At 49.8% G+C, this 14,134-nt stretch overlaps 1 protein-coding gene across 1 annotated transcript in view; it reads right to left on the reverse strand.

Moving 5' to 3' along the window:
* Positions 1 to 3,980: 3,980 nt before the first annotated feature.
* BAHCC1 (BAH domain and coiled-coil containing 1) overlaps positions 3,981 to 14,134 on the reverse strand; it is a 151,041-nt gene continuing 140,887 nt past the window's right edge. The window contains exons 17-27 of the mRNA XM_036757926.1: positions 13,529 to 13,842; positions 12,979 to 13,086; positions 12,236 to 12,365; positions 11,690 to 11,804; positions 10,981 to 11,056; positions 10,402 to 10,510; positions 8,637 to 8,756; positions 8,074 to 8,247; positions 6,347 to 7,509; positions 5,544 to 5,780; positions 3,981 to 4,954 (exon numbers count right to left, since the gene is read on the reverse strand). Of these exons, the coding sequence (XP_036613821.1) occupies positions 4,748 to 4,954; positions 5,544 to 5,780; positions 6,347 to 7,509; positions 8,074 to 8,247; positions 8,637 to 8,756; positions 10,402 to 10,510; positions 10,981 to 11,056; positions 11,690 to 11,804; positions 12,236 to 12,365; positions 12,979 to 13,086; positions 13,529 to 13,842 (2,753 nt within the window). The 3' untranslated portion in view covers positions 3,981 to 4,747. The remainder of the gene's footprint in view (positions 4,955 to 5,543; positions 5,781 to 6,346; positions 7,510 to 8,073; positions 8,248 to 8,636; positions 8,757 to 10,401; positions 10,511 to 10,980; positions 11,057 to 11,689; positions 11,805 to 12,235; positions 12,366 to 12,978; positions 13,087 to 13,528; positions 13,843 to 14,134) is intronic.

Below are 14,134 nucleotides of genomic sequence, written 5' to 3' on the forward strand. Positions count from 1 at the left end.
TTCTCTCAGAGCTGCAGCTGTGCTAGGTGTAGGTTTCTTGCTCGGTAAACAAGTACACTCTTAGAATCATACCCTCCCACTTATTTTCTCCTCACTTTCTCTAAGTCCCAATGCTCAGAGGCAATGGTAGTCCAGTTAGAACAAATGGGCGACTGAGTGGGAACCAGTAGTGCTAAGAGTGAAGGGCGATCTCCACTCACCATCCGGCTGGTGACAATCCCGTTTGGACTGTCCCTCAAAGACTAGGCTGAGCCGGACATGATTAATTCTGTCATCCAAGCTCAGGCTGGTCATTTGGATTCATTTGGCAAAAACACACAGTTGAGAGAAATAAAGACCGGGCCCGTGTGTCCCTGAGAATGCCTGGGAGTGAACACACATGTACCTAGCTTCATATGCATGTACACCAGATGACCTGAACAATGTTTCATATATTTATTCATAAGCCAAGTTATCAATAAAAAATTAATACTAAAATGCCTTTACATAGAGTTTGCTGTTCATAAAACCTTTGTTTTGTTTTTGTATTTTTAGTGTTTACATTGAAAAAAAATTCCAACCATCATCATACTTTACACATTTACAATAATACCGGCTTTCACAACATTTAACCACGGTTAGAAAGGGAGGGGAATTCACGTTATCTATACAAAAGAAAGAAAGGAAGAAAGAAAGACAACAGAAAACCCAACACAAGGAGGAAAAGAAACTTCAACAAGAGGGACAAAAAAAGGGTCTTTTTTTCCCTTTCACTCTCAGTTCTTCTGTACTTGGGGCTTAAAATAGCTTTAGATTCTAATTTCAGCCAACAGCATTGTCCTCACTTTCTCTTGTCACTTAATCACTTTTTCTTCACTCAATATCCTTGTATATTTTCAGAGTGAAAAAGTGGAACTTTCAATGGGGGTGTGGGGTGAAGCATGTGTTTTCTCAGCTCAAAAACAAGGACCCCCAGCCCCTGGGCTTGGAGGAGGTTGCTGCCTTTGACTTTAGCAACCAAAGGAGAAAACCACAGATAGCAAATATTGCACTCATGTCAAGAGACAGAAGAAGACTGAGGCATTGGAAGATACCCCCAAATAAATAAAAAGGCCCTTCCTCCCCCAAACTTTCTGCCATTGTCCTCTGAGCCAGGGTCACGTTGCCTGGAAACTGGAAACCATAAGGCATAGACACGGGTCAGGCTGCCTCTTGGGACACCAGAGATTCCTTGAAACCCATTGATTCATTCCTCATTCTTTTAAGGAAAGGAAGGCCAAGAGGTGAAGGATGGGGATATAGGTGGGGTGGAGAAAGGGAGATCAGCAGTGGTTAGGCAGGAATCCGTGAGATGGAAGACTGGAGCCCTGAAGCAGAAATCTCATTAATGTCACCTTTAGGACTAAGTTCTAAAGGATTTGACTGTGACACCTACTAGTTTCAGATATTTTGGTACCTGCTCTTACTAGAGGATTTCTTTAAGAGGGCTCATCCTAAGAATAGGAAAACTGCTTAGTGATAGAACCCAATGGTTCAAATAAGGGTGAGGGCAGAAAAAGGATGCTCTATAAGGTGGTGGACCAAACTGGGGCCCTCTCACCTGGCCCCTTTACTTCTCCCCTCTGGTCCAACTATTCAGTAATTGCCACCTTAGGAGGCATAGAAGCCCAGGGAGTTTGTACCATCGGTCTGAGACCGGTAGAGTACATGTAATATGCTCTAAAAGAAGTCACATTTTCAACTCAGGCCCAACTCAATTGGTCAACTAGAAAATAAAGAGGAAAAGGGCCTAAATATTTTGGGATTAGATGATCCCCAAGATCTCTTCCAGTTCTGACAGTCTATGACTATGATTTTTCCTAAAAGAAAATTGCTGTTCAGTTCTCAGTCAGTTCTGGACAGCCTCAGTCTTTGGAGTCACTGTGCTACCCTTTACATGAATATAAATTCTTACCTTGTCCTATTAATACTAGGGCATAGCACTCTGGGGCCCAAGGGATGAACTGATTTTTAAGTCAAGAGGAGGAAAAGTCAAGGACGGGCATTAGGCATCATGTTGAGTGAATCTTAGAGAAGGAACTGAAATTGTGTGCTAAACAATGGTCCAATCTGGAAGGCTTGCTTTCCTTTTTGGCCAATGTTCTCATTGCTCTTGGCCTGTCTACATGATGAAGGCTCTGGGAGACCAGGGGCCCACATGATGTAACCAATCATCTCATGGCCAGAGGTCATTTAGCCCACAGCATCTTCTTCCATCTCCATCTCCATCCAAGCAACCAACAAAAGGGAAACAAACAAACAAAAAAAAAACCACCACAGGGAAAAAACAAAAACAGGTAATCAAAGAAGGCAATCAATACCCAAAGCCCATGCACCAAGGGGAGAAGGCTGGGAGGGGAAGGATGGGACTTGATTTCCTCCTGAAAAGAATGTGCTCCAGAGAGCTGTGTTTGATTGTCCTCCACATGGGCCCCATCTAGGTCAGAGGCGGACAGTATTCATCACACCCACCCAGGGGTGTCACCGAGAGGGCTTCCTGGCCAGGGAAAGGCCAGGAGGTCAGAGAGGGCATTGGGGGTGGGGGAGGAAAGAAAGTGGCAAGGTGATGGGGAGGGCATTTTCTCTGCTTTGGTTTGTTCTTTTATCGTCTGATGTTTTCATGGAAAGTCATTCGATCTGACTTTAGATGTGAGGTGGGGAGAGAGAAAGAAGCAGCCATGTGGTCCTGTGGCCATGCTGCCCACTAAGAAAGCCACGAAGGTCATATGGCATGATTCTGGGGCAACAGTAGGGATGGGCACATGAGGGGTTAAGTTAGAGGGGAGTTTCCTTCCTTCCTTTTTCCTCTTACTCCACACATTGGAAAAAGCCAATCTGTCCCAGCTTCCTATGCTGCAGCAGCTCAAACAAGGGGGCTGAGGACGAAAGGAAGGAACCCGAAAAGGGGGAATCTGCCTTATTCCTCTTAAACCGAGGAAAGGCTATCACAAGAGAGCTAGAAAGAAGGAAAAGGTAGATCTATCTCTGCCTGAGTTTCCGAGAACTGAGGTATAATATTCATATATCATCACTGTTTGTTTGCAGGGTTTTTGACTTGAAAAATAAAACTGAGGCTCTAGGTTGAGGAGGGAATTTGCAGTCCTGCCTAAGCCAGCGTAGGGGTCATTTTTGGTGTTCCTTGTATGGATATTGACAAGTGAACGGGAAGGGACACCAACATTGGTGGGGGAAGGGGAAGCCTGAGCCTCTATTGTCCCGGATGGACAGCAGGTACCTAGTTTCTCCTGGGCTATGAGGGCCGTGAAGTGGGGACAAGGGAACATGGAGTCAACCATGGAAAACTGAACTAGGAAAGAACTTGCAATATACAGAATGAATAAAATGAAAAGATGACCTTTTCTTACTTTCTCTCACTTTTAAACCTCATTTTACTTTTCCTGTTTTGTAGATTTCTTTTCTTAAAAAATAGAGGTAAGGTAAATATGGCTGTTGTCCCCCACCCCTAGCTCCTGCCCCCGAGGAATGCGGGACACAGTTGATACTGATTTTTAGAATAATTTATAATCTTTTCTTGTGGGGGTATCACCTCATGCCATCCTCCCCAACCCCCCTAATATAGTGTGTGTGTGTGTGTGTGTGTGTGTGTGTGTGTGTGTGTGTGTGTGTATTTAAAGGATGTATAAAAGGAAAGAGACCTTGGTGTGGTTTCTATCTTTAAACAGTTCCACAAGGAGGTTAGTGAATTAAAGTGGGATATCTCTCATTAAGAACACTTCACTAGAGTGCCCACAGTTGCTCTCCTGGCCCTTAACACCCCCTACCCGCCCACCCAAATGCTGCCTCTATATTTACAGATTAGCCCAGTCCTGGAGCTCAGCCAGGCTGAGAAAAAACAGTGCATTTTCAAAGAAAATTCCCAAACCCAAATCCCTCCCAACACACGCACATGCGCACACGCACACACACATACATACATACACACACACTCACTCACAAAACCTTCTTTTTTTCTAGTTTTTTTCCATAAAACTTCCCCGAAGAAATACAATATTTACATAGAGAAATAAATAGACAATACACCTGATTTCTGCTTTCCCTGGTGGGAGACAGTCAGAGGTACTAGGGAAAATATGGCTTGAATTCTAATCTCTTGTGAACTGCCAATGCTGGGGAGAAAAACAGAGGTGGAAATCCACCGGTCTGCGTGTGTGATCAACTGAGGGGAATGCGGCCCTCAGTCCAGGTCCCAGGAAGGAGACCTTGGGGCCTAGCAGGATCAGAGTCAGATGGGGAATTGGATTCTGAAGCCAGAGAGCTTTCTCTTTCCAGGGAAAATAATTAATATTAATAATAATAATAATAATAATTTAAAAAGCCTGAATCTTGCTGTGATGGGTTTTGCATATTTACTCAGACTCTCCATTTTGGAGCGCCATGTGGGGCCTGCCTTAAAGCTGTGTTGTTAGGCAGGGAGGGTCCTGACTGGGGCTTGGATGGAAGACCCCAACATTGCCAGCTGTCACAGCCTGGCTCCTCTTCCGTGATCCACACTCCTCCTCATCCCTGGGGAGGAAACTGCTCGGGGAAGCAGAGGCCATCTGAGTGGGTCGGGGGAGGTCCGGGGAGGCTCAGGGTGGAGGAGGATGAAACAAAGTTTTCAAGTTTCCGATGATTAGGGAGGTCACTGCCCTGGGGTGGGGTTTGGGGAGAGCCGTTCAGTGCACCCCCTCATGCAACGCAGTGGCGAGTTCCAGTGGTACTGCCCAGATCAGCACAGGATGGGCACACCATCTGCTGTCACGAGGCGTCCGGTGGTAGGGTCATAGGTCCCTGCCAGGTAGTAGAGGTCCTGGCGGTCCTGGTATTTCTTACTCCGTGTCATCTGCTCGTATTGTTCTCTCCCCACAACCTGGCACTTATGTGAGATGGTCTGGACGTCATTTTCATCCTCATGGCATGACTGGTACAGGGCATTCTGTGAGGGGGACAAGACAGACAGAACGGGTTGGATCAGCAGCTAAGCATTCACTCCCATGCAACCTTCCTCCCCCAGAGAGGGGATGTGACTTTGCTCCCCTATGAAATAAGGGGTTGCCTTATATGACTTCCAAGATTCTTATCCCAGGCCAGAAAAGGGATGCAATAAAGGCCATTGCTACTGCTGAACCTTTCCTTGACTGGCACCTACCTAGCAGCACTAATCCTGCAGGAGAGATGAACTTCTAAAGGGAACTGGATAGTTGGGAACCAATGGTGAGCCTCAAGGCACAGGGGCCACTATAATGCAAATGGAGTCAATTCCTAGGCTGGAGGTAGGCTTCTGGTCTCTAGAAGATGGGGGTGGGGGCAATCCCCAAAAGAGGGCAGAAGAAGTATGTGGGAGTATGGAGAAGGCCCTAGCAGACAAAAAATGTCCAGTCTGGGGGAAGGACACCCAGATTCTCATGCTTCAAAGCATCAAATCAGCACCTAGCTTGCTTCCATGGCCTAAGAAATGGTGATACCTTAGCCCATAGGAAGCCATCATCTCCCAATAAGCTCTCAGACCCTCCCACCAGGCTCACCTTCCCGTCACTTTGCCGTTTGCCCAACTTGGTCTCCTCTGGGTGGTAGAACCATTTCACCTTCACCACCATGTTGCTGCCCCAGGATTCCCACATGCTCTCGATGCGTCCGATATAGGGTAGGTTGGGCCGGCCTGCCGACAAGAAGACAGCGCAATCCCCGATGCAGAGTGTCTCCTTTCCCCGAACGATTGCCTTGTAGAACAGCTTCCTGGCCTTCCCTTTCATTCCCCGCCTCTGCATGGAGACCAAAGAAAGGCTTTGAGGGACAAGAATACTCTGGAGGGAAGGAAGGTGCTAGGAATGATAGGCTGAATTGGGAAGGTGTGAGATGAGTGTGTGTGGGCAGTGCTATGATGGAAATGCTGTAAAACATATAGCAGGAATGTAGCAAGTGAGGAAACGAGGGAGGAGACACACAGTTTGGGAAAGCTAGGACATCTGAACAGAGTTGGGGAGAGATAGCTGAAAGGGTGAGAGAGGAGGGAGGAAAGGGTGGGGTCAGGGGAAGAGACAGAGAGAGAGAGAGAGAGAGAGAGAGGGAGGGAGGGAGAGGGAGAAGGAGAGGGAGAGGGAGAGGGAGAGAGGAGGAGGAGACAGACACACAGAGACAGACAGAAATGGAGAACATTATTACTTGTATATCTCTGAAGCTTTCCACTATTCCCTCTCTACCAAGAGAGGTTCATAGGCTGTTGGAATTTCACATAAGAAATCCCACAACTTTCCTTCCTAAGGATGCCTTGAGGGAAAGGAGTCAGGGATTCCCTGCCTTCCAGGGTCCAGTAACTCCCACCCCTTACCTGAGTGGGATTCCCAGACCACTTCCACAGTTGCCGGGCTGGCAGGAAGGCTGAGATCTTTGGCCGATTTTCCACGGAGGGCAGCCGCTGCCTTCGGGAAAACTCTTTGGCTTTGGAGAAGCTCAGGGCCTCCTTCCGCTTCATCTTGGTCTTGCCACTGGCTGCAGCGGCTTTGGCGAGGAAGCAGCGCTGGGGGTGAGGGTGGGGGCTGCCCCCCTTCGAGCGCAGGGCCTCGGGCTGCGCCAGAAGGGCGGGCACAGGGTGGGTGAGACAAGTCTGGAGCAGCAAAGTCGAGTCCTCATCATCCGAGCTGTAGGATGAGTCCTCATTATCTGAGGAGCACAGGCTCGATGTAGAGATGGAGCCTGAGGATGACGACGTGGAAGAACCGGAGGAGGAGGAAGAGACCGAGAGGCGGGTGAGAAACCGAGACGGGACGTTGCCTGCCAGTCCATCCTCGTCCTCATCGGAGTAGGAGCTGTGGCAGTCGCTGTCACAGTGCAGTGAACAGTCAGCTTGGCCTGCATATTTACGCAGGGCCAGCCCCATGGGCAATGGGTGGACGGGAGCCCGCCCTTTTTTTTCCTTGCTGACTAGAGCCGGGTGGACATAGCCTGGGGTGGGCAAGGGCCTCCCCAGCTTGGGTCCATCATCTTTGTCTCCCATGAGCAAGGCCTTACAGTTCTTATTCTTGGGTGAGGTCACCCCTTCGTGATCCAGCTTGACCAGGAACTCCCCACCGACTTTCCGACGCCCACTCTTCTCAGCCTCCAACCGTTCTGCCTTCTTTGCTCGAAGCAGCTTGTGGGCACCCCCAGGCAGGGCCAGCCCTGCCCCGCTTGCAAATGGGGCATAAGAGTTGGCTATGCTGCTGAAGGAGTCAGCCCCAAAGCCATTGCCAAAGACTGGGGTGGCCATGCTGTGCACAGGGAACAAGGCTTCTCGGGCTCTCAGCTTCTTGGCACTGCCGTTGAGCTGGAAGAGGTTCTGGAGGACACCTGTGCTCTTGCTGCCCCCTCCTCCTCCTCCAGCCATTGCTGTCCCTTTCCTCTTAGTCTGTGCCACTGAAGACCAGCTCAGCATCGGGCTGCCCCGTCTGCCCAGGAAGTGCTCGGCTGCTACCACTGGTGTCTTGGTCCCTGGCGTTAAGACATCAGCTTTGCCTGTGGGATGAAAACAAGGTAGCATCGGAGAGGTCGTACTGCACTTTCCCTTACTCCACTCCCTGCCCTGCCCTGCCCCCACCTCCTAGAACACTGCTGACATTTACCTCCATACATCCCGTCCCATCATACCTCTAGTCTTTCACTAGAGCTAGTTCAAACTGTGTGCCTCAGCAAGATCTGAAAACAGCACCCTCTGGGTCTGTTGAAGGCTCTGATCCTTTGTCATTAACACAAGGAACTTGACTTGCCATAAAAGAAATACTAATGTGTCATGGAGATATGGAGATATTTTAGGATAAAAATATGTGCATTTATTTAAAAAAGGTTATATTTTCAAAGCGTGGTCTGTGGGTACTCCAGTATCTTATGTGATAGGCGGCTGCCTGTCCTTCCTGCTTGCAAGATTCCAGCCTCCTATAGACTGACAGAAGTGCCCACCCCTAGCTCCAAGCTCTTCACATTAGCCCGATGCTTTATCTGTCCCTCCAGAAACGGCAATTGGAGGCAACCTCTCTTCTAGCCCCTTTTTGGGTACTTTCCTAAGCACCCCCTTTTGGTTACCTGCTTTGTCTTTGCTGACAGCCTTCTTCCCCAAGTTCTTTGAGGGTTCAGGGATATCCCGTCCCTCAGGAGACAGACTGGGTGCTGTTTCACTGGGTGGGGGGGCATCACTGGAAGATCTTTTGTTTCTGCGACAGCTGCTGGACACGAGCAGGGCCGGGGAGGGTTCTGTGCCTGCAATTCAGAACCAGCCATCTCTTCATCCCAAAAGGTCTTCTTGTTCACCCCACCCTTGGCCATTCTACGCCCACAGCAACAGCTCTATGACTACATGATGGGCAGCTGGGGAGGCTGGAGGTGGGGCAGCAGAGACACCACTCATTCCTGCCCACTCAGGGTGGTGTGGCAATCAAGGTTCCTCACTACAGCAGGGTCCCCAGGTTTCAGAAAGAACTCATCCTTGAGGAGGAGAGCATTCCAAACAGAGATGGGAGTCAAGTAAACCAGTCCTAAGGGGTGGGCCTTAGGGTAGAAATGATCTGAGGTGAAGGAGGCTGAACTAGACGAGCTTCCCTCTGCCCTAGATGATGCAAGGGCACTTTCTAGCCCCCAAGCAGACTCACACTGGATCTTGAAGTCTGGAGGTAATAATCGAATATTGGATACAGAGATGTGGCCTGTGTCACCGTCATCAAACTCAACTACCACTGAATCTAGGTCTTCTTCTTCATCACTGGAGGCACCTGTAGGTGGTGGAGATCAGACAGTTAAGTCTTAGGGGCAGAGGCAGGAGACGCTGTCCAGGAGCGACACCAAAGCACAAGAGCCAGAACCCCACGGTATCAAGACAGCAGTCACCCTGCCCCATCCTCATCCTCCCTTCAGTGGGAACGCACAGAGTTACTATCTCTCTAAACACCTGTAGATGGAAAAGCAGATGAGAAAGGGGCTAGGTGGAGAGCTGGGGTGTGTCTGGGGGCCCAAGAGGTGAGATGGAGTGAGGCAGGGGGCTGCCCTGTGCAATCAGATGGGGATTGATGAAGGGAAAGGGCTCCCCGAGGGGCCTCTGACAAATGACACTGAGAAAATTCAGCTCCCAGATCACATTCGACCTTGGAGTTCCCCACCCCCAATCCTGGGTAACTGATGGATTTCATCTCTTCTCACTCCTAACAGCCACTCCGCTCTCATTGCAATATTATTACCATTCATCATGCCCCCTTCCCTTCCAATGTACACGCCAGATGCAGAGACCCATCCAGAGTACCACGCGCACACAGAATTCAGGTCTTTCACCCAGCTTTGAATAGACCCAACACCCTGATATCCACAAGGCTGAGGTCAAGCAGACACAGCCAAGGACATGGGTGCTTCCCCCTCCAGAGCACTGCTTTCCATTCCCCTGTGAAACTGGGGCTTTGTTGATCCATCCTTTCCTGATGTCCCCCCCACCCCCGTCCCCAGTCCCCATTCCCCCATTCCCAAGTCCAGCTGGGAATGGGTCACCCTAATGGAGAGCTAATTCACATTTAAATGTTTTCTCAATGGCAGCAGGATGAGGGCTCATTGGGTGATAATTACTCTTTTTGCCTAGCTCAGCAGAAGCAGCAGGAGCCCCTCCCTTCACCCCACTCGCAGCCCCTCCCTATGGCTGCTACTCCTTACTCCACCTTTTTTATGGTGACATTCAGAGCAGATTCTATTATCTTGCTCCTGTATAAGCAGGAATATGTCACTGCCAGCTAAGAAACTCCTTGGCTCTCTCTCTTCTCGGGTCTGTAGTTGGACCAGCCTCACTAAGGGCCGTAGGTGTAGGTATAAGACCGTCAGGAGGTATAGTTACAATGGGGAAATGTCATAAGGTTCTTGCATGGGAGGCGGAGGAGAGATGTTCAAGGAACACTGGAGAGATGTGATAATGGAGAAATGGGGTTGAAGGGGGATATAATTGGACCGGGGAGATTGGGAGATGGCAAGAGGGTAGAGTTTCTAGATGTTGGATGGTAAGGAAAGGCCTCTTGGGAGTGACTTGGCAACAGCTGATTATGACCTTGGGTAAGCCATCTCCATTCTCTAAGTCTCAGTTTTCCCATGTGCAACATGAGAGAATTGGACTAGATCATTCCTAAGGTTCCTTTCAGCTCTAAAATTCTGTGGCTGTATCCCCATGTCAACCTGCCTGTCATGTCTGCCCAGCACTGAAAGGAGAAGCACCTTCTGTTGGCATTCAACTTTGGGTGCCCAGGGCATTGGTCACACCATCGCCCACAGTGGGAGGAGAGGGGAGGATAGAAGCCGGGGGCAAGAGGAAGGGGTGGGGAGAAGCAGAATCCACACTCCTCCCACCCATGGACTTTCTCTTCTTGACACCCGTATGCCTTCTCTCACCTTGGACCACATTGCCTGGGTATAGGCAGCGGGACTTTTGACTCCAGTAGGCACAGACCCGGGTGCCCGGTGGGAGGTAGCGACTTGATTGGGGTCGGATGTCAAGGACCTGAATGGAGACGGGTAGGGGGGAAGAGAGATGAGCTGGGTTAGGAGAGATCCTTGGGCAGAGATCCTAGGAAGCATTTTGAGACAGGGCTTACATTTGCAGAGGCAGCAGGCAGGGAGTTTGGGGGCCAACCCAAATAGGAGTTAAGATCACCCAGTTGGATTTAAAGTTCCCTACAAGCTACCCTTGGGGAAGGAGCTAGGGAAGGGGAGCGTTGATGTGTCAGGCCCTGGGCTAATGGCAGAGCTGACATAAAGGGCTTCTTCTGGGAATAAATAAGAAGGAAAGTCCTTGTAGCCACAGGGCCTCTGGCTGGGAGCTATTCCTTCATTCTGACTTCGAGAGAGAGAGGGCCTTTTGGGGATAGCAGAAGAAGGGGCACAAGGCCTCCCCAGCAGAGAAGAGGATGGCAGGGGAATGCATCCATTCATCTCACAGTGAAAGGTTATCACTCAAGACATAGAACTCACAGCTTCCTGTAACAGCTGCTCCAGGGAGTAGATCCTCTGTCTGTTTCCTCTCTCACCCTCAATCACGATGCTATAGCTGAAAAGCAGAGTTTGGAAGGAGCCGATGAAAAGAGGCCAGGGAAGGAGAACCTCCACCCACCTGAGGCCACTCTGTCCTCACCAAGGTGTGAGGGAGAGAAGGTGGGGAAGGAGGCGAGGAGAAGGGCTGTTTTTCACCTGGTCTAATGCAACACTGAAAAGTCACCCTGAGAAGCCACACAGAGGATGAGGGAAGAGAGGAGGGTCCTACTGTCCTTTAGCTAAGAAGGAAGGGGACTACTTTCCTTGGTCTAGGAAAGATCAAACTGCTGGGGTAGGTGGGCAAGAGGGAAAGAGGTTCCCCTTCTCTGTTACAAACACCAAACTTGGGGAAATAGGATCTGAATTGGAACTCCAGTTCTGCTACTTATTTTAACCTGTGTGACTTTGAAGAGTCACTTAATCTCACTGGGCCTCAATTTCCTCTTCTGTAAAATGGGGGGACTGGACAAGCTGACCTCTATGATTCCTTCCAATTCCTTCCATGACCATGATTCCCAGTCCTCCTCAGTGGGGCTAGGTCTAGGGTCTCCTCTCCTACATATTGTTATCTTTTCCCGACCCCACCCCCTCCTCCCATCTATCTTCATAGCTCCCTTTTTGAGAGAGGAGGAGGGGTGGCCATCCTTACATGTCTGGAGGCTGCAGGGTTTTCACACTGCCAGCATACAACAAGCTGTCCTCTTTGGGGATGAGCACGTGTAGGCCGTCCTGGAGATCTTCTTTGTGGATAGTACATGACTGGACTGAAGGACAATGCAGAGCATTTGTAACACTTGTATCAGTTACCCACCACCCATCTCTCCTTAAGATTCAGGTGTCACAAGTATGGATTCCCAAGAGAGGGGGGAACCCATCTAGGGTAAGAAACTGTGTGGAAGTCGTAGGCATCCCCTAACAAGAGAGCTGGTGTGACCTTTAAGAAAACTTGCCAGGAAAGGCAATCGGATGATGTTGCTCCCACCAAATTCCCATCTGGCCTGTAAGCTTTTGGCCTCCAGAAGTGACCCTGGGATGGTCTGTGTGGATGAGGATCAGCAGTGGCTCCCCTCCTTATTCCTGTTCTATGTCCCCAACCACCCCCACCTTTACCAAATTCCTATAAGCCAATACTACATGCATGGAGGTGGAGGTAGGGTCTTAGTCTGTGCTACTGAACTGGGATGGATTAACTCACCATGAGCAATGCCCTGGTCTCCACTCAGGGTGCCGTTTTCTTCCTCTGAGAAGCTGCTGTTATCATCAAACTCGAAGTCATCCTCCACTGCAAAGCTCTCCAGCAGCCGGCTCACTGCCCGGCCCTTACCCTAGGAAGATGACATGGTCAGACCCATGGGTGCTAACCTTCCTCTTCCTGGATGACCTAAGGGACATCTTCACTGGTCTCCCCATCCCCAACCCAGGCCTTCTGAGGGGCCTGCTCAGATACAATTTAAGAAGAGTTTCATTCAACTTCTTTCTTGCACTATTGGTCCCTTTAGCAGGTTGGAGATAGAGAAAAGTGGGGGACTCCATGTTTGGGGCTGGGGTTGAGGAATATATCTACTTCTGGGTAGTTGCTTGGGCCCCAAACCAGCCCCACCTTGCCTCAGTTCCCAGAGGCAAACTAGGGTTAGCTTTTTTCCTTAGAAGCACTGGCTTTACCCTCCCTCCAGGGGAAGAAAGGAAAGAAGGAAGGAAGAAAAGAAGGAAAAAAGGAAGGAATGAAGGAAGGAAGGAAAGAAGGAAGGAGAGAAAGAAGAGAGGGAAGGAAAGAAGGAAGGGATGAAGGAAGGAAAGAAGGAAAAAAGGAAGGAAGGAAGGAAAGAAGAGAGGGAAGGAAAGAAGGAAGGAAGGAAGGAAAGATGAAAGGAAGGAAAGAAGGAAGAAAAGAAAGAAGAGAAGGAAGGAATGAAGGAAGGAAGGAAAGAAAGAAGATACCTGCTTGCTGACAGCCTTACTCTTCACCTTGCCCAGCTTCTTGCCCTTGCTCAAGATAGTCTTGGCATTCCGGGGTGACAAGGCGATAGACAAGGCTCCGTTCTTCCGCTGTTGGGGGAGGACAAGATAGAGAGGAGATGTCAGAGATTGTACTCATTGAGGGTGCCTTGCTTGACTGGTGTCCAGTGTGGTTAGTTCTGTGTTAGCTATATTTCCATGGCCTGCCCTACTTTCTGTGGGGCTAATAAGGTCTACCATGGAGGGCAGGTTAGCTTTGTCTCAGTATGGAACAGACCAACAACCTGAGAAGCTGTCCTGAGAGAGGGAAGGACAGAGGCATAGCCCAGTGCCCTGATGGGGTCTGTGTGTAGAGGAGAAAGGGAGTCTATCCTTTACTTTGGCTGTCCCAGCCTCCATGCTTCCTTGTCTCTCTTCCTGAGCTTCAATGCTCAGGGGTACAAACTTGGCCTCAGAGAAACAGTGAGGGCCATCATTTTCCACTCTTTATTCTCCCTCTGGAAACCCCCTGGATCCAACTCAGGCCTCTCACCCTTAGAGCTGACTGTAACACTTTGCTCTTCCTTGTGGCTTTCTTTAGTCGCTCACTGGCCAGCTTCCCACCCTCTTCCCGAGAAGAGAAGGCCCGGGCTTGGCTGTAGAGATCATCTGCACTGGGTGTAGCCCCAGGCTCTGGACGCAGGCTGTCTTTGGGCTTTGCTTTCAGTTTCTTCTTGCCCTCTCCATCACAGACTCCTGGCCTCCTGCGCACTGGGGCCCGCTCCAGTTTTCGGGTCTCAGCTCCAGGCTTTACCGCCCGCCTTTTAATTTTGACCTCACCCTCAGGGCTGGATATTCGGCAGGACCCTTAGGGGAAAAATTGGAAGACAAAAATACTTAGAGTTACTGGAGCTCTGGGTGCCAATATCTTGGTGCCCACGAAGGCTGGAGCTAGCAGGGGTGCATGTAGCTGGTGCCACTGTCCTGGGCGATGACTGTGAGAATGGCTGACAAAAACCAAGGCTAAAAATAGGCTCTGCATAGGGGATGTCCCTCTGGGAGGCAGAGGGGGAGGGATACATGGGATACTATGGTGATAGAAAAACAGAAAATATCAACAAAAGGTCATTTTTTAAAAAAGGCTCTGCTGATGGGCTGC

This window comes from Trichosurus vulpecula, chromosome 4 (genome assembly GCF_011100635.1).
Source record: "Trichosurus vulpecula isolate mTriVul1 chromosome 4, mTriVul1.pri, whole genome shotgun sequence".
Lineage (NCBI taxonomy): Eukaryota > Metazoa > Chordata > Mammalia > Diprotodontia > Phalangeridae > Trichosurus > Trichosurus vulpecula.